Below are 25,503 nucleotides of genomic sequence, written 5' to 3'. Positions count from 1 at the left end.
CTGCAGCTTTTCTCTGTATTGACGTTTTGCTAAAGCCTTAGGAAGTTTAGAATTTTGATTTAGAACGTCCTGGCAGTCATTAGTAACTGTTACAAACTCACGGCAGTTATAAAAATAGCATATTATTTGGAGTAGTAGAAGTTAATTTACGTCGCACTAGAGCTGTACAATGGGCTATTGGCGACGGTCTGGGAAACATCCCTGAGGATGATCCGAAGACAAGCCATCACAATTTTGATCCTCTGCTGAGGGGATGGCACTCCTCCTTCGGTAGCCCAACGACCTGCACGCGAAGTCGAGCACTTTACGGTAGAACAGTTTAACGAGGACCAATACCGCACACCCTTGGTCCCTACGCAGACTGATCCAAGTGGTCACCCACCCGCGCACTGACCGCAGCCAGTGATGCTTAATTTCGGTGATCTGCTGGGAACCGTATCTTAACGATCAGTCCACTGCGGGACTAGCATATTATTTGATAAAAAAGCATAATTTCATAGGATGACGAAGCCTTTGAAAAATAACCTTCAAATCCCATTTTGCGAAAAAAGTGCATAAATTTATACTGCAAAGTTACCAACTAAGTTACAAATCGAAACAAATATCAAAGTTTTTAACTGTTGGACTAAAGATGATCTTTATTTTGCCATGATGCAAATTGTAACAACTGTATTTTATTACTCGTTAAAACTTCATTTAGAAAAAAAGAAATAAAAGGAGAAAGATACCATACAAAAACTAATTTTTTTATTTTGTTTACAATATTTACAATGAAAGCAGTTAAAAATCTTGCTTCTGTTTACCTGCAAGTAGAAAAAGAAAGATGTTAAAGAAGTTGGTCTCAATCAGTAAGTTAGTTATTTTTAATAATCGGTTTAAAAATTCATAATATAAATACTTAAATTTTTTGTTTCGATTATATAATAACAAAATCGAAGTTTCAAACTAATATTATCCACTATACAGAATTAAACAGAGCAATAACGTTTTCAATATTTATTATTAAATTTGCTTTTATTATTTTTGTTTAAAAATATGAAAACACAAAAAGTGTTTGTATATTTAAATAGCTACACTCCTAGCGGGGAATAACTTAAATTATTGCTTCTGCAAATATTTTCTATTCTATCAAAATGTTAATATTTTGTCATAAAATTGCAGAAACAATTTTGAGAGTTATTCAAAAGAAACCCGACAGTTAAAAACTGAATTAAAGAAAAAGGGAAGTAGGGAGAGATGTAGAGTTTGTTGCTTTCTGCTTCAAAGCTAGCTTAAAATGGCTTTAAATTAGTTTCGAGGTTCGTCAATAGATGACGCTGCTAACTATAAAATTTTTGTTAAATGTAAATAACTGCTTGTGGTATTCACGTATATTTTTATTTTTACGATTACACTGGATATTAGTTGCTTAACAATATCCGACTTTTAAATACGATTTTTCTCGGAATCAGCTTTCGTGGACAAAAACTATTTTCTCCCCTTGGTCTTCAATTGTCTTAAAAATTGCAAAAGTTTAGCTTTATTAGAAAACTTACGTAAAATGTAAAATTAATTCTATACGATTTAAGAATATTTCACACCTCTGAACAATAAATAAAGTCAACTTAATAATTATTTGAGTAAGATTATTGGACAGAAATATACGATAAATTAAGCACAATAAACCGGTTAATAAATGGTCGATTTATAATTTTTTTATTAAAAAAAAACAGTGATGAGGATTCTTATTTGTGTATTTCATATTTAGTTGTTATTTAGTTCATATTAATTTCATTGAAAATAACTAAACGGAAAGATCAAAATAATGTAATTAATTTTATAAAAGGTAATGCAATTGGAAAATATTTCCATTATTTATTATACTTACGGAAATAAATCATTGTAATATTGATTTAGTATTAAAGAAATACATTTAAAAAAATCTGCAGGCTCTTTTTTTTAAATGATTAAAAACGAATCAAATTAAATATAAATATCTTATTTACGCCATTCAAAATAAATAATAATAATAATAATCTGATAGCGCTGTCTATTCACTGTTTATGTTATAACCATGGTTATAACAGTGCCCGTTATAAGGCCTTGCTTTTGGCGATCGAAATGGGCTGCAGGTGGCGTAGAGCAGAACTCTTTTCCTATGGCAACACTTCACATGCTTTCCCCATTAGCGTGTGGAAAGTCATAGAGGAAGGAAGTACGTTAGTTTCTCTCTAGATTTTCACATAGATTAAAATACTTTAACTTGAAAAACTATATGGAACTGAAAACTGCATTAAACATAGTTCTAAAGAAAAGTATCATAAAAATTTTAAAAAATATTTTTATTAAATAAAAAGGAAAAATATTAAGAAAAGGGAAATTATCGTAGTACATTCCTATACAACTGAGTCCCGCAGTGGACTGATCGTTAAGACACGGTTCCCAGTAGATCACCGAAGTCAAGCATCACTGGCTACGGTCAGTGTGCGGGTGGGTGACCACTTGGATCAGTCTGCGTAGGGACCGAGGGTGTGCGGTATTGGTCCTCGTTAAACTGTTCTACCGTAAAGTGCTCGACTTCGCGTGCAGGTCGTCGGGCTACCGAAGCGGGGGTGCCATCCCCTCCGCAGAGGATCAAAATTGTGATGGCATGTCTTCGGATCATCCTCTGGGATGTTTCCCAGACCGTCGCCAATAGCCCATTGTGCAGCTCTAGTGCGACGTAAATTAACAACAACAACAACATCCTATACAACTGAAAAGAGGAGGAGAGGGAAGGGAGAAGGGCTAAAGGCATGAAACCGGTCTCTCCCCAGATGGCGTATTCGAGTGTTGCGATCGCGATTTGCAAAGCTTTCGAAAGGGCTGGAAAAAGAAATAAAAAGCTGTTGGCAACACCACACCTTCTGCTTTAACAAAGTAAGCTATAAGCTTATTGTACACATAAACATAAAAATTTATTAACAAAGTAAGCTATAAGCTTGTGATATACATAAACATAAAGTCTGACATTCGTCCAAATGCCAATAAAAGGCAACCACCTATTTTCTATTTCCTTGTTTGTCCATTATTTGAGGCGAAATGTTTGCTTGTAATAAGAATAAAATGCAAATGTAAACTGTTCTGTAAAATTGTTATTTCCTGACTGTATATGATTAAATTTGCAAACTATGCAAGTTTTGAAAAAGGTTCCGATGATTTAAATTTAAAATTTACAAGTGCGTTTGTTTCAAATAAAGAGAATTAATCATGATTTTTCTTAAAGTAAATTTTGACTAATGTTAAAATACTTAATAGATAAGTTCCTAAGATAGATTTAATCCTAAATTTTCGATAAAACGTATTTTGAATTGCTACTCTAGCCTATATATTATTTTTAGTATATCATGAGAGTTTTGTTAATTAATTGGTATTTCAAGAGAGTTTGTTTAATTTTCTTCTTTTAAATTTGTATAAAATTTTTATAGTTAAGGTTTTCGTGTTGCACTCAAACATGATGATTGTTAATTATTTAATTTAATTTCTTAAAAATATTTTAGCGTTTGATTTCAATTGTCTCTTTTAGCATTCCAGCACAATGATTTACTCAAATATACTAAAATTTAAGTTTTATCATTTGGATAGCTTTGTTTAGAATTAAAAACTATTTTCTGCTATTTGGTTGCATAGGTTCTTTACAGAATCAATCCCATTAAAACAAGTTTAAACTCATACTTCATAATTTTTTTAGGTTATATGTGTAACCATGCGATTTTAAAAAAATATTGTGGTTGGTATGAAAATTAGTTGATGAAAACCACTTTCGTTTTTATAAAGAAAATAATCATCTAAAAAGTATGAATATGACATCTTTGAATTGTTTTGTACTTGTTAATTTTATTACATTTTCATGCTTCATGAGAAACTTTGAAATAATAGATGCTTGAATTAAAAAAAAAAAAGAGCTATTGCTTATAAAATGTTAATATTTGTGCTTATAACAAGGGTTTAAAAATCAAATGACAATTTAATAACGTGCTGCGCACAATATTACAGTAATCAGTATCATGCTTATGTTTGGATACCATCATATAAATTTTTAAAAATATTTTTGGGACTGATTATTAAGAAGCAGATTGGAAAAAATAAAGGAATTTATGTGTAGCTTACAGATTTTCTAAACTTGATTTATATTTTATTATCATTAGTAGTATCTATGGGAATGTTAATTAAAATATTAATAGATTGTAAAATATACATTCTTTTAGAATATTCAAAGGTTAAAATGTATTTTGTCCTAAAATTTCTAGAATATTACTTGGACCATATTAAAAATACTTAGCTCATAGGGATAATACATTTTTGTTGTAAATGCAAACTATGTTATGTTAAAAAAAATTTCTTTTGTTATTTTTCCAAAAAATATTAATGCCATTTTCGGAAATGCTATTTTGGAAATACTTTTATATATTTGGAAATGCTATTTTTCAAATATTGTCAGAAATAATTTAGTTTTTTTTTTAAAAAAAAAATTAATATAATTTAAGATGTTTTTTACTCATATTAAAATTGCCTTTGGATTTAACTCATTTTAACCAGCTTAAGCTATTAATCTATTAATTACTAGCACACACGCACACAGATATATATTAAATTGAGCCTTTTGTAAAATGAATGTATTGCTATAGGCTACCATTGACTTTTATTATTTTCATTGAATTATATAATAAGAAATCCAGCCAAGAGGAAACTGATGGGGTTTCTGCTTCTTCAAGAAGAGCAAATAAAGAGAATAGTAGAGCAAAGTTACAATAGATTGTATACTTCTTTTTATTAGACATCTGTATTTTTATAATAATAAATAAATAATTAATATTTCACTATTTTCTAATAATTTATTTATTTTGACCGACTGACAGCTCCGCTTTTAAAAAGTTATGTTTTAATCTGCAGTCTTCTCTGCATAATAAAATTGTTTTCTCTCTGTTATTAGATAGGGAAACATTTTCTCAGTTTTGCCCATTTGCAAAACCAACAATGAGTCAACAATGAAAAACCTTTATAGTATATCTAATTTTAAATATAAAATTTTTAAAAAATCACATTTGCTTCAAAGATAACTAGATCTTTGGAGAAAAGTATGGATAGCTTTTCTATAATTATAAGTTGGTACGGCTCAGTGGTTAAAGCACTGAGCTATCATTGTGAAAAAACTGAGGTTCAATCTCTAGCAGCAAAAGTAAAGACAGCTTGTAGGTATTACTGACCATATTGCAACTATTATCATGTTGTTGGCTACAAAATTGGTAAACTGTAACCTTCTTGGCCTTATTAAATCACAAACAACTCTTGAAGAAATTTTTTGGGGGGCTTTCTTTGTGTAAAAAATAGAATTTTTCTCAAAAAATTGTCATTATGTCACATATTTATTTCATTTTCTTTCAGCATTTAATAAACTTTTGAAGCAAAAAACATGAAGGATCCAAAGAGCCATATTCAAGCTTTGGCCATGGTTGCCAGCAGTGTTACCGTTAATCCTCATATTCCAATTGGTCGTTATTTTAGATCTGGTTCTGAAATGCTGAAGATGGCAAAGATGTATCTCGATGAAGGAGAACTAGAAAATGCTTTTATTCTCTATACTAAATATACAACGTAAGTATAACTATTCGTTACATTTCTTTATTATTATAAGTTCAAAACTTTATTTCTTTTGACTGTAGATTCTAGGAATTATATATGCATATTTATAGTTAAACTTATTTATCGTATGTAAATCCTATGTTTAATGTGGAATATTTTTAATAAATTGTAAGTTTAATGTTTGAAAAACCTTTTACTTTAAGGTTTTTCATCGGTAACTTGAATTTAAAAATTTTCAACAAATTTCTTGATAATTTTTTATTTAAAGCTGTTTGAAGAAAGATAGACATCTAACTGTGGGAATTTCATTCATTTAAAATTATGCAGGGTGCGTAGGGTTTTTTAAAAGTGCTTAAAGGTACTTATTTTTGATTTACATTATTTAAAAGCTACTAAAGGTGCTTTTTTTTATTCGGGGTTTGTGGAAAGTGCTTAATTTTCTATATTTTAAAAAGAGATTTCTCTTTCCCGTATCGATTGCCATTCTAAATTACAAAAAATGCATGATTTATCACAATTTTCTCTGCAATATTTATCAGAAACTAGTTATTTTGTCATGATTATGTAAAGTTTTTGAAAATGTTTTTGAATTTTATTGATTTCATGTTTACAAATTAATAACTTTAAACGAGAGAAAAAAGTAATTTTTTTTACTGCACCAATCCTAATTATGATTTTTTTTGGAAAGTGATTCAAAATATTTTTTGAGTGCTTAAAAAGTACTTAAAAGGTGCTAACTTTTTGTTGAAAAATATGCCTACCACCCTGTTATAAAACATCCCTTTTGCTCAATTTATTCAAAAATCTATGTGTATAAGAATATGAGATTCTTCATATATCCTCTCATAAATCACTCAACCACTTGAAATCACAGTGCTATTTTGTTTGGTAAGGCATTGCGAATGGTAATTTCAGTATTTAGAGAAGGTATTTCTAGTATTTAAACCATCTAAGAGATTTTTTACTTTGTGTCTATTATCCATATGTTTACTCACCAAAGATATGTTCCGACCAAATGTTTGCAAAATCCGAGAGTAACAGGAAGAAATAATTCTATCAACAAGATTCTCATTTAAAGACACTAAAGTTGTCAAAAAGTTGAAATTTTTCTGGGATTAATAAATGCTAGTAATAATATATTTTGTGTCACATGTGTTATACATTCAACAATTACAAAGAAAAATAATGGCAAAAAATAATCAACAATGAAAAATAAAGAAAGGGAAGAGATTTTTTAATGCTCTCTAATATTTATTTTTGATATTTTTTGCCCAATCTTGTTTCACAAGAATTTTGATTTAATCAGCGAATTGCCTCATTCCTGATATTTTTGTTGTTGGCAAATTTTATTAAATATTTGTATATATGCATAGCTCAATTTGTAAAAATAAAGGTTCTTTTTATTGTTTTTTTATTCACATTGAAGAAAATAACACTTCAGTTATTTTGTGGTTGAACTTTTTATTTTCTAGACAAGTTTGAATACTGTGGTCCAAAAAAGAAAAAAAAAATTGTACAAAAGGTGGTACTAAATATATTTCTATATATTGTAATATCCTGCACAGTCAACAAGGAAAATTTTTTCTTAGTGACAGCAACAGTTATGTTTTAGTGCATTATACTTAGTTTTTAAAATACCTTCCATGACTTATCAATGATTCAAACATATGTAATTAAGAATTTATGCTTTTTTATGGTTGCCAAAAGTCTTCCTGGTTTATCTATTTTCCCCTCCCTTGTAAAATCTTTTACATCGATTGGCAGCTATGCTTTTTTTGGAATTGCATTTTAATGCAAATTTAGACAAAAGAAACTTTAAAGTCTTTGTTTTGTGAAATATTTCAGATGGACTAAGTTTTTAGTGATAATTTCCCCCAACTTTTTTGATGTAGGAGATTATAATCTTTTGTTATTGCCCATTATCATTATTGTCTTCCTGGTTTATTGATTTTCCCCTCTCCCGTAAAATCTTTTTTATCGATATTAAATATATATATATAAAGNGACCGAAAAAATTGTCCGTTTATGAGAGTTGTCCATTTACGGGAAGGGTACCCTAATAACGAAGTTTAACGCAACAACGTGAATTGTTTTTAGAATATTTTCAAAGATGTAGAAATAAATAATCCACAATAACTATCTACAAGGATATTTATTTAAACTTTAAGAAAGATAAAAATATTTAAAAAAAGTTTGATATAAATACATAATTTTAGATGTAGCAACAGATAAATAAATATAGTTTTTTTACTAGCATAGATACTCAAGTTAGACATATGATACCGAATAGCTGCTTTCAGTTTTTAGTTGGTTTTAATTATTAGGTTCACATTCCCTTACACCAACCTATCATTTGATCAGGAACGTGGTTAATACCTTCTTGAAAGTAAACCTCCCAGGATTCAAAGAATAAAAAAGCAATGCATACCTGTAAGTCATGAGGACCTATGGAGTTAATTATTCACAATTCATCAGCTATCAAGTGTCTGAATAAATGTTTCATTTATATGAACACCTCAAAGATTGTACTTTTGTTCTCTTTTTTATCCCAACTGTGTTAAATACAGTCTTCAAATTGATAAGAAAAATTAAAGAAATTTTCAATGGGGAAGAAGCATTGAGAGCATTTCAGATGTCATTTCAACTTGAGGGGTCTTATAACCTATGTGGTCCAGATGAAAAGATCAAAAGATGCCGCTGTCGGAATAATTTCAGGAAAGCAGTATCATTTTCTTTCCTTTCCATAAGGCAAGGTGACAGAGGAGAAAGATTGATTGTTTAGTAGTGAAATAGCTTAACAATACTTTTAGTTATGGATAAGGCAAAAACTTTACATGCTTTAACAATAATGAAAAGTCGCATTTTTTCCCTTGCAATTTAAAGCAGAAATAGTTTTTTTTTTTCCGATTTAGAAAATGTAGTGTCCAGTTTGAAGAGATTGAAAATAATGTTTCATGGCCAAAATGGCTGTCCGCGTACGGATACGGGAGTGTCCGCTTTGCGGAGAATGTACATAATAGTTTATTCATAGAAGATTCTCGGGGAATTACAAATATATCCGTTTTGCAGGAGTGTCTATAACTGGAGGTTTCACTGTATATATATACACACACAAACATATATATCCAGAGATTCAAATTTAATCTTTTGTTATTGCCCCTTATCATCTTATTTGCAAAAAAATTAAAAAAAATTTTGAAACAATTAAGAAACAAGAGGGCTTTTCAGTACTTTAAAGACAAGCACTTGAATATATCAGGAGAATTTCATGTGTGTGATTAGTAGCATTTTGTGACTAAGCTCAGTGAAGAATATTGTTTGACTTTCATTGTAACTTTCCAGGTAATAAAAGAAGAAAAACTTTTTAAAACCTACTTTTTTATTTAAGACTTTTGTAATTTAACGATGACAACCAATTTCAATATTCATTAATTTTCATTAATACATTTTTCATGAATTTTTATGGTCTTTTATGTTTGAATAGCCTATTCATTTTTCATTTTATTTGTCTATAAAATATAAAAACTATGTATATATTTATATTTTAATAAAATATATTTATTTTAACACAAAGGTTGTTTGTGGAGCAGATACCTAAGCATCCAGAATATCGGACTTTAACTGACAAGGATAAATTTGAGACTAGAAAGGTAAATTTCTCTTATGTTGCATTTATTTTAAAAACCATTCCAGTTAGAAACATTCCTTTTTTTTACCACTTAAAAATTAAAGTTTAGACAGGATATCATTTTGCAGGTATTTTTATGAGATATAATTTATAAACCTACATTCCCTGGAATAAAAACAGCTGCTGATAAATTTAATTTAATTTAGTTGTTGGAAGTCCTACTATCGTTATTTTTTTTTAGAAAAAAAGAGGGTGCAAGTTTGAGCTACTTTTCTTATTCCTTCATCTAAATTTAAGATTTTTAGCATTCATCAAAATGTATGTTAGCCTTATACAAAGTATAAGTATTATACGAAGTATATCCATTAAAAAAAAGATTATCTTAATATATGTTTCTGTAACAAATAAGTTATTAAAAGCTCCATTTTTTTTTTGAATAAGTAAACTATCCAAAGATAATGTGAAATTATTGCTAAATTAAAAATTTTAATAACTTTGGTATTTCGGTAAAATTTGCGTTTTATCAGCAATTAGCATACAATATTGTATATAATTACTCTACAAATATTTAGATGATTATTGCTCACAATTTTACAAATTACAGAATAACCATACTAATATTTTATGAATTCCAACTTTTTTACCTCTGAGGTTTTTTAATAATTTTTTTTACCCAGCCAATTTAAAATAGATTATTGCCTTACAAGAAAAATCCCTTTACTCAGCATAGGAGAAACTCTATTTCATTGCAAAACTTTTGCTATAACCACTTCTTGTAAATGTGATTTCTATAAAGTTTTACAAAAGAAATCTTGTTTGGGTGAAAAAAGATTTTTAAAATTTGATGAATGCCTGTTTGAATCCTTGTTTGTGAAATGCTTGCTGTTTGAAAAATATTTAACCACAACACTTTAATGAATTAAAAACTTGTAAAATAAACTATGAACATACACATTTTTTTGTTGACAAAATGCAGTAAGGCACCTTGCCTAGTGCATGAACCAATGATGCTATAATCTAAGTTTGTTTTTTTAAATAAAGGTATAATATAGAAAAGATTAAAAATCAGATCAATTTGTTTAGTTTTCCTTTTTTTCGTAATAAAAATACTCACATTATGTTCATAATCTCTACATTATAATGCAATTCTATGAAGCACAATTCTCCATAGATCATATTGATTTTACAGGTATAAACAATGAAAATCATATTGAAGAAATTTCTGATAGTGGTCATGAGCCATACTATTCACTGTCTGCAAGAAACATTATTTGCTAAGTGTGATCACAATCTCTAAAGCAAATCAACATTGCTACATTTTTGATGTTAATTCTAATGTTCTTGATAATATAATTTTAGTTTTTTTTCCTTGCAAATATGAAATACTTAAGTGCACAGGTTTTAAATAATTTGAATTAAANTACTATTCACTGTCTGCAAGAAAAATTATTTGCTAAGTGTGATCACAATCTCTAAAGCAAATCAACATTGCTACATTTTTGATGTTAATTCTAATGTTCTTGATAATATAATTTTAGTTTTTTTTCCATGCAAATATGAAATACTTAAGTGCACAAGTTTTAAATAATTTGTATTAAACTAAAAATTCTTTAAAAACGTTCAAATGTTATATTTTCCAGATATATGTAGCAATAGTTAATTGTTTAGCTTAATGTTGATACATAAAATGATCTAGTTAACAACAAAATTCTGTATGATGTAAAGCCTCGTGTTCCAAGGTTTGCATTATAAAGGTAGTCTAATGCATCTTCAAATGTACTGTTGAAATTGTTTTAGAGTTCAAACTGCACCATATTCAATCGTTCCTTGGAATTAATATTTATGTTTCAGATAAATTGTTGTTCATTTAATTTAGGGGTGCACAACCTTTTTGAGTGAAGGGCAACTTGGACAGCAGGTTGGCTAATGAAGGGCCGCACATGTATTTAGACATGTTAATGACAAATGTAGTAATATTTATTTAAACATTAGCGTTCCATTTTTTTTATCAATAAACTTAGTAATATCAATAACTTAGTAGTATAATGACTCATTCAAAAATAAAAAAACTTGTACTTTTTTTTTACTAAAAAAAAACTTGCTATTTTTATCATATGAACAATAGATTTATCAAAATAAATAAACATTGAAGAAAAGAAATNCATTCAATCGATTTTTTCTTCTTTTTTTTTTGCCGAATATTTGGTTTTTGATCAAATCACAATTCGTTACCACATTCGACCAAATCATATTCGTTGAGAAAATAAAAACGATTGAAAAATAACTAGGATTTACGATAAAATTGTACCATAATACCGTATCAAAAAGTTATTATTTAATTGCGCGATTAACAATCACGTGTCGTAATAACATCATAGTTAAATAAAGGAATCATCAAAATCACGTGGAAAAGTATAGAAATAATTGGGAAAAAATATATTTATGCTGAACTCAGCACGAATAAAGCGTGTCAAATGCATGATTTAAAATTTGCATGTCGTAATAGAATAATTGGAATTTTTTATAATACGTGGGAACGCATCGCAATAACTGCCCAAAAAATTTGTTGAAAAGAAGAAAGAATTGCAAAAAAAAAGATAAAAAATCACTTAGATTTAAGATGAAATCGTCACAAATAAAGTGCACGAAAAGTGATTATTTAAATTTGCGATCTGAAACTCGCGTCGTAATAAAAATACGTGATTTTCGAAATCATGTAGAAAAGCAGAAATAACTGTTTAAAAAAATCATTTATATTTACGATAAAATCGGCTTAAAGAAAGCGCGTTAAACGTACATTTGTACATTTACTAAATCTGTTAAAATTGATTGTGTCAAAACGTGATGACTTAAAAGTGCGATTAAAAATTGCCATTTTTTAAAATTTTTTATTGTGTTTAGAAGCTCTCGCGGGCCGCATTTCAGTAGTTGAAGGGCCGTATTTGGCCCGCGGGCCACAGGTTGTGCACCCCTAATTTAATTAATTGGTTGGTGGATGCCTACATTAAATGGTTCTATTTCAGAAATTGGAATCAATTTTTGATGTAGCCATGAAAGTAAAAGCTGCTATAACTGAATCTTATACAAAAAAATATGAAAAATGGAAACAAGAGCAGGTAAAAATTTTAAATGAATGCATTTGTGCTATTGTTATAAGGGAAACTTCAAAAATAAATTCCTCTACTTTGAATTGTTTTTGTGATAATTTTTTAGACCAAAAATGATATTTTAATTTTATTTTGCTGATTAATAAGCATTGTTTTCGTTCTCTTTTTGCTAGCATACTATTATGTTTTGTTGTTTTCTTCCTTTACTTAAACCATGAATTTAAAGAAGAATGACGTGGAAATTTTTTTCAAAGGCTCCAGGAATGAAAGAAAGGTGTAGCTAACCATTTGCTACTTTTTTTTTGTCAGAAATACACCGTGTGCATTTTGTTGTCATTATTTTTTAATACATATAAAATTATGACCATTTTATAATTGTAAGAATTTTTTTTTATTTTTGAAACCCATAGTGCTCTAATGAGATGATACACTGTTATGTTTTTTCTTTTATTTTTATTTTCATCTTTTTGTCGCAAATTCTTTCATATCTTGTATAACTTTGATATTATCAATAATGTTTTGTAGAATATGCTTTCATAAATAACTTTTATTTAAATCTAAAAAGTGCACTCAATAACCTTTTTAAATAATAGTTTAATTCAAAATTATAATTAATTTAATTTTTTTACATAATTAAAAAAGGTAATTATTAATTCAAAAAAATAGAATGAGCAACTCAGTCTTGAATGTGTATAAAATTATGTATAGATTGTTTTTATAGTGGCTAATATAATCAAGAGACGCCCGGTGGCTGAGCGGTAGCGCTTCGCGCTGTCGTGCCACAGGTCCCTGGTTCGATCCTCGGGCCGAGCAAGGTTGACTCAGCCTTTCATCCTTTCAGTGGGTCGATAAATAAGTACCAAGCATGTTTGGGGACTAAACACTGGGGGTTCCGCGCTCGGTTGACCACCTGACCGGAACATCTGCTCCTGCACCCCGGAGCCCAAGGTCAAGAAAACTGAGATGGGCACAGTAGGCCTTGGCCCTCTATGGGCTGTCGCGCCGCTGAGTTTAGTTTTGTTTTGTGCTCTAAGAAAAGGAACCACCCTGAATAACTCTTGATCTAATGATGGGATCTTTACCTTTTACGACTCAATCTTAATGGTTCAAGAGGATTAATGTCAAATATGCTAATTAATTAGAGCAGGAGGTATTTCAAGTTATGAAATCAGACAGAAAAACATACTTTCTCTGAATAAACTTCTTTTTTTTAACAGATTTATATTTCTGACCGCCACAATATGGGAGGTAGCTGCAATTTGGGAAATAAGGTCCTCATAGTTTGGCCAGGAGAACAATCGAAAGTTTGGACCCTTCAATGTTAATTTTACTTTTTGTATATTTTGCCCTATCTCTAGAACTTTTTAAGCGAAATGAAAATTTTTTGCACCCAATTATGAAATTAGTTGCCCAATGATAATTCTGTGCAAAAAATAAATTTTAGTAAATATTTATTATTTTTTATTATTTCATTTATGCATAAGTATGTAATTTTACATAGCAAACAAAAATATAAGCAAAATTGGTTGAATAGTTCCTGAGAATTCGCTCTCCTGACTAAACTATGGGGATCATATTTCCCAGATTGCAACTACTCCCTGTATTTTGGAGGTCAGAAATCCCAATCCATTAAAAAAATCTAGATCCATTGTCTCTGATTTTGTTACTTCGTAATGTCGTCTGTACTACTAGCATATTTGGGCTTACCCCCTTGAACCATTAAGATTGAGTCCTGCAACGTAAAGATCCAATCATTAGATCAAAAGTTATTCAAAGGGGTGCTTCTTTTTTGGCACACTTTACATTGTAAAATTTACAATATTTAGAGATAGGCTTCAAAAGAAATGCCTCACATTATTAATGTCGAAAATTTTTTTGAAATCATTTTAAAATCAGAATTCCATGGGGCAGGAAGAAGAAGGAAAACCTGTAAATGTGAGGGAATTTTATTTTGACTCTAAGAAGAAAGGATACAGTGAGGGAAAATTGAAATTTTTTACAAAAACCTGGAAAATTCTTGCATCATACCCAAAAAAGTACCAGTCTCAGAATTGTCAATAACAGTAACTAGTTATTTTTATTTAACATATTAATTTAAAATTTTGTACAACTATTTGTTATAAAAATGTCTTATTTTTAGTGAAATCCTCATTTAATGATATTTTTTGTTTAAAAATCTAATAATTAATATTTTACAAGCAAGGAAATCAAAGATTTCTGATGAAAAATTGCATGTAATAAATAAAATATTGTCTTTATTTTCATTTAAATTTTCCTGATATACCTACAAAACAGTGAATTTTTTTCTAAAAATTGGTTACACTTAAAAATGGTATAACTAGCAAAATATCCTTATTTTGTCCTGTTGTATATGTCAAAGGCTAATTGAATAATTTTGCCTTTTTCTAATAGCCATCATCTTGTTACGATGTGTTAGGATCATTTGAGAAGTGTTCAGTATTTTTTAATCAGCCTGAGACATTTTAGTATATTGCAGTGATTCCATATAATTTTAGCCTAATTAGACTATACTTCATCCATTTAGCCTAATTTATTAATCTTGCAATAAGCTTAGACTAGTAAAGAATTAAAAATAATCTTTTAAAAAGTACAGTGGAGCGCCGATTATCCGAACCCTTATTATCCGAACCATGTTCAAATTCGCTTCTTCTTCTCTCTCTCTCTTTTTTTTTTGAAGTTCAGAATACTTTTTAACTTATCGACAATTTTCTAAATTTCGAAGAATAAATAATACCTACTGCATCTGAAGACCATATTTAATTTACAACATTTTTAAGCAGTTTTCTTATAGTAGCCAATACATACATGTATTGTTATACAGTTAAACCTACATACCCTTTTAGCCCTCTTCAACTGAAAATTATCGACCAAAAATGCGATCATCAGTTTGACAGTCTACAATGGTTGAAATGAGGAAGGAGTTTATGAATAGATATGTGCTGAAGTTCTACAATTGGGGGATGCGTACTTATCACTTATGGTTAATTAGTGATTACTGTGCTTGGAATCTTAAACCTTGGAATAACATTCTTAACCAAAAAATAAACGAAACTGAAGTTTCTGGATAGCTTCTGGTTCTGGATGAAGCTTCTGGTTCTGATCTTCCCGATGAAAAGATGCCAGGTTATACAGCAGAAGAAATAGAAGACTGGTGTCGAGACACTGAAAATGACCCTAGATTTCAAATTTTAAATGATGATGAAATTGTTGTTGAAATTTTGAATGAAAATCGGAACTCCACAGACGAAGAGGAGGAAGTAAGTGATCAAATTCAAGATAGTGGACCATCTCATATAGAAGAAGGCAATTCATTAGATATTGCAATAAATTGGCTAAAACGTCAAAATGATGTTGATCCAGTTCAGTTGATTTATTTAAAAAGAATAAGGGATACGGATGCTCAAAAAAGAATATCTTCTTTGAAACAAAAGTCTTTGCTGAATTTCTTTTGCAATGGAAAATGAAGAAAAATGTGGTAAAATCAGAAATTGATAAAAAAAATTATGAAAAGCTGAAATATGATAAAAATAATTCAAAACGAAAAAAAAGTTTTAAAAAAAATAAATAAAAAATACTTAAAAATTGAAGAAAAAAAAACTTTTAATTGCGCCAGAGCTATTTTAGATAGTACTGCCAGTTCCAAGCCTAGAAAAAGTGTGAAGGGAAGTTAGTGCACAAATAATAATCATTTAAACTTGATTTTAAACAACTTTCCAATTATCCGAACTTTTCATTATCCGAACCACGTTCGGTCCCGAGCAGTTCGGATAATCGGCGCTCTACTGTCACCTTACCTTAGGCGCTCTACTGTCACCTTACCTATCGGCGCTCTACTGTCACCTTACTGTCATCACACCTTAGTATAATTAGTCTGATTGAGTATTTTTTAGCACACATTTTATTTAGCCTAAAGGCTGATAATAATAGGCTGATTGAAATAAGCCTAAAAAGTGTCTGGTTAATAAAATACTGGAGACTTTTCCTGGTGCATTGCAAAATGGCAGAAACATTGCCAAAGAGCTATTTTTTTTTATTAGCTTATAACTCCTGCATAACAGAATTGCTTTTTCAATTTCTACTATTAATTCACACTCTCACTACAGTTTTTTCAAATATTAATTCATTCATTAAATAGGGAGGAGCGAAAAACGAAATGGAATTTTCTGATGGGTTAAGCATTAGTCATTATTTTAAATTTTACTATAAGTGATTCAGTTTCTCATATATTTTGAAAATAACATCAGTGATAATTTATGCCTTATAACTCTATTTGAACAAAAAAAAAATAGTTTATTGCGCACATTTAAATATTAAATTATTTTATATTCTCTGTCGCAGATAAATTCAATAAAGAACATTACGTGATAGCACGTGTGGTCCGCCTTTTTTTTCCAATTCCTACTATTAGTTCACATTCTCTCTCTATATATATTCTTTATTTTGTTCGCATTTTCAATCGTTTATTAAATATTTTTTATTCAAGTTCAAATACATTTTTTTTAAACTTGTAATGAATGAAACTTGATGTTAATACAGTTTTTTCAAATCTTAATTCATTAATTTTAGTTTTATATGGGAGATAGAATTGTAATTATGTAATAAATAGTAACTAAAATAAAATTTTTCTTTGTTGATATAAGTAGGAATTGGCTTTAAATTTTTTTTTATACTACTTGTTTTTATGCAGGATAAAATATTAGCTGAAGAGCAGTTAAGACTGAAGAAAGAGGAAGAAAGGGAAAAACTTAGAAAGGAATTTGAAAAAGAAAAGAATTGGAGAATTGCATATGGCAGGGAAATAGCCATTGGACCTCCCTCCTCACTGGAACCCTCTTTAGATTCTTCAGATCTTATTGCACCACAGCAGCCATTTGTTGATTCCGCAGCTCTTATTGCACCACAGCAGCCCTTTATTGATTCCACAGCTCTTATTGCACCACCGCAGCCATCTCTAGATTCTTCTACTCATATTACTCCAGTGTATGTTGCAATCAGTTTTTAACTTAAGTATAGTTCGTTCACCAAGAGTTGGCACTTGGCTCTATCTTCATCATGTGGTATCCGATGATGCTATTTTTGGGAGAAGGATGTGAGCAATCCTGAACAAGGTTGCTATTTGGCGATCGTATGACAAAAATATTTATTTAGCAATCTTTGTGTGCCTTTTTTAATAATAAATATTTCATAAATTTGATGATATTTCTCTCTTTTGAGTGAATAGTTTGTCCTTTTTGAGACTGAATGCTGCAATATATTTAAATAGCTAAAGTAACGAAAGGTATAATAGCAGACATTAAATCGAAGTAAGTGATTGAAACTAATTCACTGTTTGCATTTGGCGCGCATTAAGGGTTGTCCAATTTCAAGCGCGGAGACGCTTCTCTTCTTACTCCGCATCGAAATGACCTCTTCAACGGAGAAGGTGGAAGTGCCAACGTGAACAAACTATAGCTGTGCACATGGAAGGGCGCAAACACCCTGTGGCAGAATTTTGTTGGGCTTTTTGCGTCAAACTTCCGTAGCACTAATATTTTGCTCAAAGATACTTTCAATTATACAAATTAATAATTTAAAGTAACAGAAACGTTTTGTTTACAGAAGACATTATAGAATAAAAATGTATAAACATTTTTAATTGTAAGAGTAATATTTTTTTTAATTCTAATATAGACGATATTGCATTTTGTAGGTGGAAAAATACACTAATTATTTCCTCTTTCAAACTTTGTAAGCCATTACACAAATTAATATTCGTAAATAAATTAAATGATAATAAATTAAAAATCGTAAAATCTGTTCAAAAACTCTCAAAATAAAGATCGACGACGAAATCACATGAATAAGACTCTTTAAAAAAGTGATACTCAAGTAAGTTTATGTTCCGCAATTTGTGAATTTTTTATTTCATAATATTAATTTGAAATTCTAGCTGAAACCAGTCATTACCGATATTTGTTTTAAAATCTCAAATCAGAATAGAAAAATCATGATTATTTCTTTTCTCTCTGATGTGCAAGAATCTTTGAAAAAAATCTGCAGAAAAAAGAAAACATTTTTTGAAAATTTATGCAGAAATGAAAACCAATATTTTTCCCGTCCCAAATGAAAAATCTTTCTGCAAAAACTCTGAAACGTTCTGCAACAATGTCTCTGTGTTGCCGCAATTCTGCCACGGGGCTCAGACCTTCTAGTTACCCCATTATTATTGTTAGTTGCTGTAATATATAAAACGCATCTTGTCATAAACTGTTTAAGCAGGCATATTTTTGACAATTTTAGACTCATTTCTCCTTTTGTCAGCAAAAATTAGCAAATATCTTATCTCCTTTATACTTACAAAAAAAAAAGTTGCAGTTCTTTAATTTTGACTTTTATTGTAGTAATTTAATTTTTAGAGTTAAATTCGAATAAAGAATGTAACTTTGAACAAAACGAAATTTACGTATTCATTTATTTTTTTAGAACTTTGATTAGAATATTAATGAGAAATCTCTTGTGTTTTCCTATGGTGGTCAAAACTCTTAACCTTTGAAAAACTTTGAAATTTCAAGTTTTAATAGTCAATTGTAAGTTTTTAATTTAAACAACGAGTATGTGTGCATCTTCGATTGCGTGAATTAATTAATTTTCTCTTATTAACATTCTAATTTATTTAAAACTTTAAAATAAAAGTACCGATATCTTTTTTTTTTATTTGGTTCAAAATAATTTTTTTTAAACTTTAATTTCATTTTGACTTTTTTTGTAATCCTATAGTGAATGTTTATTTTAGGATATCCTCAAAAAGTTTGCCTACTGTTGATCGCAGTACAAAACCTCGTTCTATCTTGAGTCTAGATTCTACTTTTCCTGGTGCATTGCAAAATGGCAGAAACATTGCCAAAGAGCTATTTTTTTTTATTAGCTTNATTTCATTTTGACTTTTTTTGTAATCCTATAGTGAATGTTTATTTTAGGATATCCTCAAAAAGTTTGCCTACTGTTGATCGCAGTACGAAACCTCGTTCTATCTTGAGTCTAGATTCTGATACAGAATTTACTCATGGCCTTCGAACTGTTAAAGTGCCTTCAAAAGGAATTGAAACTTTTCTAAATATTGCAAAGAGAAACACAGAGTCCAATATTGAAACCTGTGGAATACTCACAGGTAAAATGGTAATTATTCCTTTTCATTCTTTTTTCTAAAGAAACTAACCTATTATTCAAAATATGTTTACTTTGTGCTTTTTATTTTGTGTTTCACCATTGTAGAAAGTGGTCACGTTATCTGACTAGAAATGCATTTATGTGATATCAATATTTGACTGTACAGGGTATCCGCTCATCTGGAAAGTCATAAAAATCAAGGAAAGTCATGAATTGAACAAAATTTGTCATGAAATGTCATGATTTTGACTATTTTTTAAAAAAAAATCATGGAAAGTCATGGATTTAGGTCGCCGAAAAATCTAATTTTAAAAATGGAATTTACCTCTCCCCCCTCCTCCTCCAAATTTCACAGTGTTTGTAACAAAGTCCCCACTCACAGTCATATTTTATTGAAACGTAAAATGTTTTTATTCTAGTCTTTAAAAATTATGTTGTTCTTTCAAAAGATGAAAGAAAGATCATCATTTCTAGAGTGAATTATTTTTTAAATTTATGTTTTAAACTTCCGTGATTTTTCAGAATTATTTTATTCATTTTATTAATTTAAAATTCTAGTTTAGGCTTTTTATATTACACTTACTTTTAAGAAATAACTTTAAATAATAAATATATCTGACTGTATTTAATTATTTGCTTTTGTGTATTTTTTTCAGCTAGTTTATTGCTTCAACTTTTTTTTTTTTTACTCTGTTTTTTAAAGTTTAAAATCAATAACGGGCGCAGATTATAACAGTTTTGGTTATATCTATCATTTCAATTAATGTTATTATAATGCTTTTTTAAATTTATTGTTGTGTTTTTGTCGGATAAAATGGTAAATTCGGTAAGTCATGAAAAATTCTTGGAATTATTCATGGAAACTCATGAATTTAAAAATCTAAATTGTAACAGATACCCTGACTGTACTGTGCTAGTAGCTTTCTTTGAACATTCTATCTTATTGATCTATCTATCTATCAAATTGATCTATCTTATCGATCTATTCTATCTTATAAATTTGTAACTCCATGTTTTTAGAAATTTATTAAATTGGTTAAAAGAAGCATTTCAAAATTGTGATATCTCAAATATTATTGTACATTTTTTTTCCAGTCTCACAATCAGTTGGTGGTGACGCATTTAATCATACCAAAACAAAGTGGAACTGCCGACTCTTGCTTTACGGATGACGAAGAAGATGTTTTCTTGTATCAAGATAAACACGATCTCATTACAATTGGTTGGATACATGTAAGAGCCTTTTTCTAAATTATGAACCGAGTCTTTCTTGTTTAAACTATTTATTACAAAGATAACCAAATTTATAACTAATTGAGTGGAAGGAATTGACACTTATGAAAAAAAACTATTTGAATGCATTCAACTGAGATTTACAATTTTCTTGAAATTATGATTTGGGAACAAGAGATTTTCTGGTGCACTTTTTAAAATAAAGATTACTCCATAAAATATTTTGTCGCAATTTCTTAAATACAAATCATTACAATGTATTTCATTGATAACTAGCCAGTGGTCTGTCCAGGGTAAATTTACTACTGTTTAGCGGTACCTTCTCAAATTCAACTTTAGAAATAAGGGTAGTTTCACTAGTAAAAAAGCAAGTTCTAATGTGAACCCCTTTCTCATAGCAATCTATGGAAAAGAGGAGCTTTTCTGTCAGCTTTCTTTTACGAAAAGGTGTTACGTGTCCAGTCAAATAGTGCAATGTATTAAGCAGAATCGGACACTTACGCCATATCGAAGCGAGCTCTTTTACTTCTTCTGAGTTTTTTAAAAAGGAAACAATGAAGCTCTCCCTCTATAAACTCTCTACAGGAAGTCGACATTCAAACATTATTAAACAAATTATAAATTTATTCTAACACAACTTTATTTTTTTATGAACCATTTTTTTTTCTCAGTGAAACTTTTTTTTTTTTGTATGACCCAGTTGAAAATGTTCTCATAATTAAAATAACTTTCAGTACTGTTAAATGCATGCTTTTATTAAATTCAAGTTGAAATGTAATTATGGACAATGATTTTTATGGATTTATGCATTTTGTAATTTAGATACAATTTTTAGCCCAAAAATAGCAAAATGGTTTCTTAATATATGGAGAAAAATATGTAGAAATTTACCAGTCATAAATGATCTTTATTTGTAGTGACATTTTTTGCAAATATTTTCTTCCTTTACCATATTCTTGTGTTGATTTTTTATTATAAATTTTTTTAATATAATATTAATATAACAAAACAAATTATGATTTTTTAATATCACAAATTATGTCTAAATTTTCACAAAATAGGTGCCTCTTAATAAAACCTAAACAGACCCCTATTAGCTGAATTCCAGTTAAGAGTGAAAAAAAGAGTAAATAACTAATAAATCAGTACTAAATAACATTTAAATCAGTACTAAATAACATTTAAATTATGCACAAAACTGAAAGGCATTTACCAACACATTAAATAAAGCTGAAATAAACCCAGTTCTATTTATTTATTATTTGCTGCCCTTTCCTGTGGTAAGATGCTGTGGTAAAATCCACGCTAAGATGGAACAAAGCACAATTTTAGTAGTTTATCCTATCAAAATGAAAATTTACTGTATTCAGTATTATTTGGCTTGATAGTCAAAATTAACCACAATCAGTTTTTTTCTTGCTTACCACTTATGGAATGCGGTAAAAAAAATCTCTTTCCATAGTATCTATTATAAAACTACACAGTATTCATGCAATTCTAATAGGTACCAAATATACTAATTTAGTAAATTGTATCTCTATTAGCTACCTATTAATTAAAACTACACTAATTACCATTGCATCAATAGAATCTATAACCAAATTTAATTAAGCATCATTAACGTCAATTATAATATTATGATTTCTTAATTTTTCTCCCAAAAAATTATTTATTTCTTCTTTAGTTTTTTTTTTCAGGACGAACTGTTTTTTTTTTTTTTTAATTTCAATTATCGCGGATTGTAAATTTAGTTTTATAGAAAAACATTTTAAAAGTATAACTATAAACAAAATAAAAATGCTGTGTAATATAACGTTCGAAACAATAGTTAGGTGAAGTAAACTGTGCATGCCACCACATTCACATTACTCATTTAGTTTATCTGATAAAGCGAATATTCGAATATTAATCATTAAAGAACATGCAAAAAACTCCATAACTCTTTTTTGAGACAATGAAAACTGTGAACTAGCAAATATGAATGATGTTACTTTTAAAATATTTGAAAATAAAAATGGAATTGTTTACAGTTTAATTTGAAACAGCGACTAATGCTAAATTAATGAGAAAATAAGATTTTCAGACTCTTTTTCTGAAAAATTTAAGTGAAAATTTCAAGCAAATTTTGGGATGAAGGCTAAAATTGGCAGTTACAGTCGCTGTCTGAATTTCAATAACAATTGTCAATAACAATAACCATTTGTTTTAATAAAACAAATGGTTCTGGAGTTATAAGAGAGACATACAGAAAGACAAACTCTTCATTTTATTATTTTAGATGCAAATTATGTACATGGTCTTTGATAATAAATAATCTTCATTGTACGTACTGTTGGACCAAATTTTTTTAAAATTATTCTGAAAATATGTACTAAGTGTGGTCATTCCAGAACTTGTATGTATTAAAAAATTTTCTTTTGCGCATAAATATTTTCTTAAGTGAGTTGAACCAAGTAATTTTATTACTTAATTCAATTTTTAAAAAAAAATTAAATTTTATTGCGAAATTAATAGTTTATAACTATTTCATAGAAATATTTTTCATAAATAATTATTTTAAAAATAAATAATTAAAAAATATCAACCTTCGTTCAATGGATGGTGTTTTTGACCCTTGGAAGTGTTGCCACTTTTTATCTGGGACATTTCGGGGTTACTGTACTATTTTTTTTATGCCATTTAGCTTACCAGGTCAGTATTAAGAGGCTAACAAAACTTTGAAAGTAAGGAATAAATAAATAAAAAAATAATAAATAAGTAAAAAATTATTAAAAAATACACACACACACATATATATATATACTAATATATACTATATATATATATACATATATATATATCATTATTAAAAATAGTATAGAAAAGCACTTAAAACTAACTGAACTAAAATGACTAAATTAAATAAAAAATTTATGAAGGAGTAAAAAATGATAATGCACACCTTATAAAAAATTTTTCTCCTATTGTTCAAAAATCAAAAATTAACTAACAAATATTTATCAATAAATATGTTTAGAAATAAAACTAATAAATAAATGTTTATCAAAAAATATTTGAATTTCAAACATGTGATGGCAAATATATAATATATGAAAATCTGTTTATATCTGAATCGCAAAAAATTTTGATAATCACTTTTCACCCAACAGATCTTCAATGAGACACCAGCATGTGATGTAGTGTGGGTGTCTCGATCCTGATTGGTTGTTAAAATGTGGCATTTGTTCATGTTACTAACTGTTATTTCCATTCTGTTTTGAATAAGCCAATCCCCAATTCCCTTAAGTGACACATTCTATATTCTTTCGCGAAGATTCTTTCTCAAAAATTTTAATTCTTTCACTATATATTTACGCAGAGACTTAACACAAAGGCAGGCACGAAGTCTTGTGGAATATAAACAAACTAATTGTGCATCAAAAAAACAAAAATATATCACGATTACAATAAAATACTTAAACAAATAATAAATTTAAGTTAAGTAAAGGAAGTAGACATGAAAGAATTTTATTTCAACGAATTTGATGTGCAATATGACTCTGTAATTAATTTACTTACTCTTAATTAGCATTCTGACTTATGTAGAGAAACTTAGCTCAACTTTAATATGCCATTTTGCTGATAAAGAATAGTTAGCAATGAAGTCACAGGTCACATGTGTGGGTATGGGAGGTCTTCTTCTTGGAGTGCAAGTCCCCATTTGTAAAATTGCACATCTTGCGTAGTTGGGGGTTAAAATTCTTAAATCTTTTAGTAAATAGAATAACAGAATATTAGATAATTTGAATAAGATTTGATATAGAACATATTATTATTATAATCTTGGAATCTTGTTTTCTGTGATCTGATTCTATGGCAATAGCCAATTCAATCACACCATATATATATGGTGTGATTGAATATATATATAAAGTGAACTCTCGCTACTACGATATCCGATACAACAATAACTCCCTCTATTACGATAATGTTTCTTGGTCCCGACGAATTTTCATATGAATTAATGTTATTCTTCTCTCAATATTACAATATTCTCTTAACCCTTTCGCGACGCAAAGCGCGCTTACCGCTGAGGCCGGCAGTCTCTCTAGTGTGTGTCTCCCCAAGGCTGGAGGGTTTTTCGATGTTAAGCCTAATTCCATGAAATTACTGAAATATCAGCGCGTTGTTTAATATTGTTCTGTAGAGTATTTAAGTGACATATGCTTTATATATATTTCTATGGATACTTTATTTACTTAAGTTATTTCTTGTTTAAATGTAATATAAATATTAATAAGTTTAAATATTTTGCATAATTTCCTCTATTTCCAGCTCAGTTAAAATTTTTCGACGCTTCGACATTCTATCGGTAAAAAGAAAAAAAATTCAAACCTACAAGATCTAATTATCCACTAAAAACTAATCCGAAAATCGAAAGTAGCGAGAGAAAAAAAAAACTCCCATACTTACTGTAAATAAATATCACGTGCTAATTTAAAGAGCCCTCATAAAACATTCCCCCCCTCCACTCCTTCCCCTAAAAACCACGTGAATGTACTTTCATCTTGAGTAGAAAGTCAAATCTACATGTATCTGAAACCATATGGACATACAATGCCATCTTTTGGAAGAAATTTCATTTTTTAAAACGTTCCGAAACGCTGGCACAAATAAGTGACGGTCGGGGGTGAACGAGAAAACTCTCTGACACGCGGGTGTGTCGGCCGGGAAGTGAGCGCGTTTCTTGCTGTCACATATATGTGACAGTCGGCTCGAAAGGGTTAA

At 29.1% G+C, this 25,503-nt stretch overlaps 1 protein-coding gene across 5 annotated transcripts in view; it reads left to right on the top strand.

Moving 5' to 3' along the window:
• Nucleotides 1-2,971: 2,971 nt before the first annotated feature.
• The window catches only part of LOC107437331 (STAM-binding protein-like A), a 33,126-nt gene continuing 10,594 nt past the window's right edge, over nucleotides 2,972-25,503 (top strand). The window contains exons 1-7 of one of the 5 annotated variants that reach the window (XM_043050275.2): nucleotides 2,972-3,092; nucleotides 5,404-5,613; nucleotides 9,176-9,251; nucleotides 12,253-12,345; nucleotides 17,045-17,337; nucleotides 19,314-19,512; nucleotides 20,599-20,736. In XM_043050275.2, the coding sequence (XP_042906209.1) occupies nucleotides 5,432-5,613; nucleotides 9,176-9,251; nucleotides 12,253-12,345; nucleotides 17,045-17,337; nucleotides 19,314-19,512; nucleotides 20,599-20,736 (981 nt within the window). In that variant the 5' untranslated portion in view covers nucleotides 2,972-3,092; nucleotides 5,404-5,431. Of the gene's footprint in view, nucleotides 3,244-3,709; nucleotides 3,814-5,403; nucleotides 5,614-9,175; nucleotides 9,252-12,252; nucleotides 12,346-17,044; nucleotides 17,338-19,313; nucleotides 19,513-20,598; nucleotides 20,737-25,503 lie in introns of those variants that run through there. The other 4 variants (XM_043050272.2, XM_043050269.2, XM_043050270.2 and 1 more) reach the window with 4 other exon arrangements.

The sequence above is a fragment of the Parasteatoda tepidariorum genome, chromosome 4, assembly GCF_043381705.1.
Source record: "Parasteatoda tepidariorum isolate YZ-2023 chromosome 4, CAS_Ptep_4.0, whole genome shotgun sequence".
Lineage (NCBI taxonomy): Eukaryota > Metazoa > Arthropoda > Arachnida > Araneae > Theridiidae > Parasteatoda > Parasteatoda tepidariorum.
This window is presented reverse-complemented; position numbering and strand designations above follow the sequence as displayed.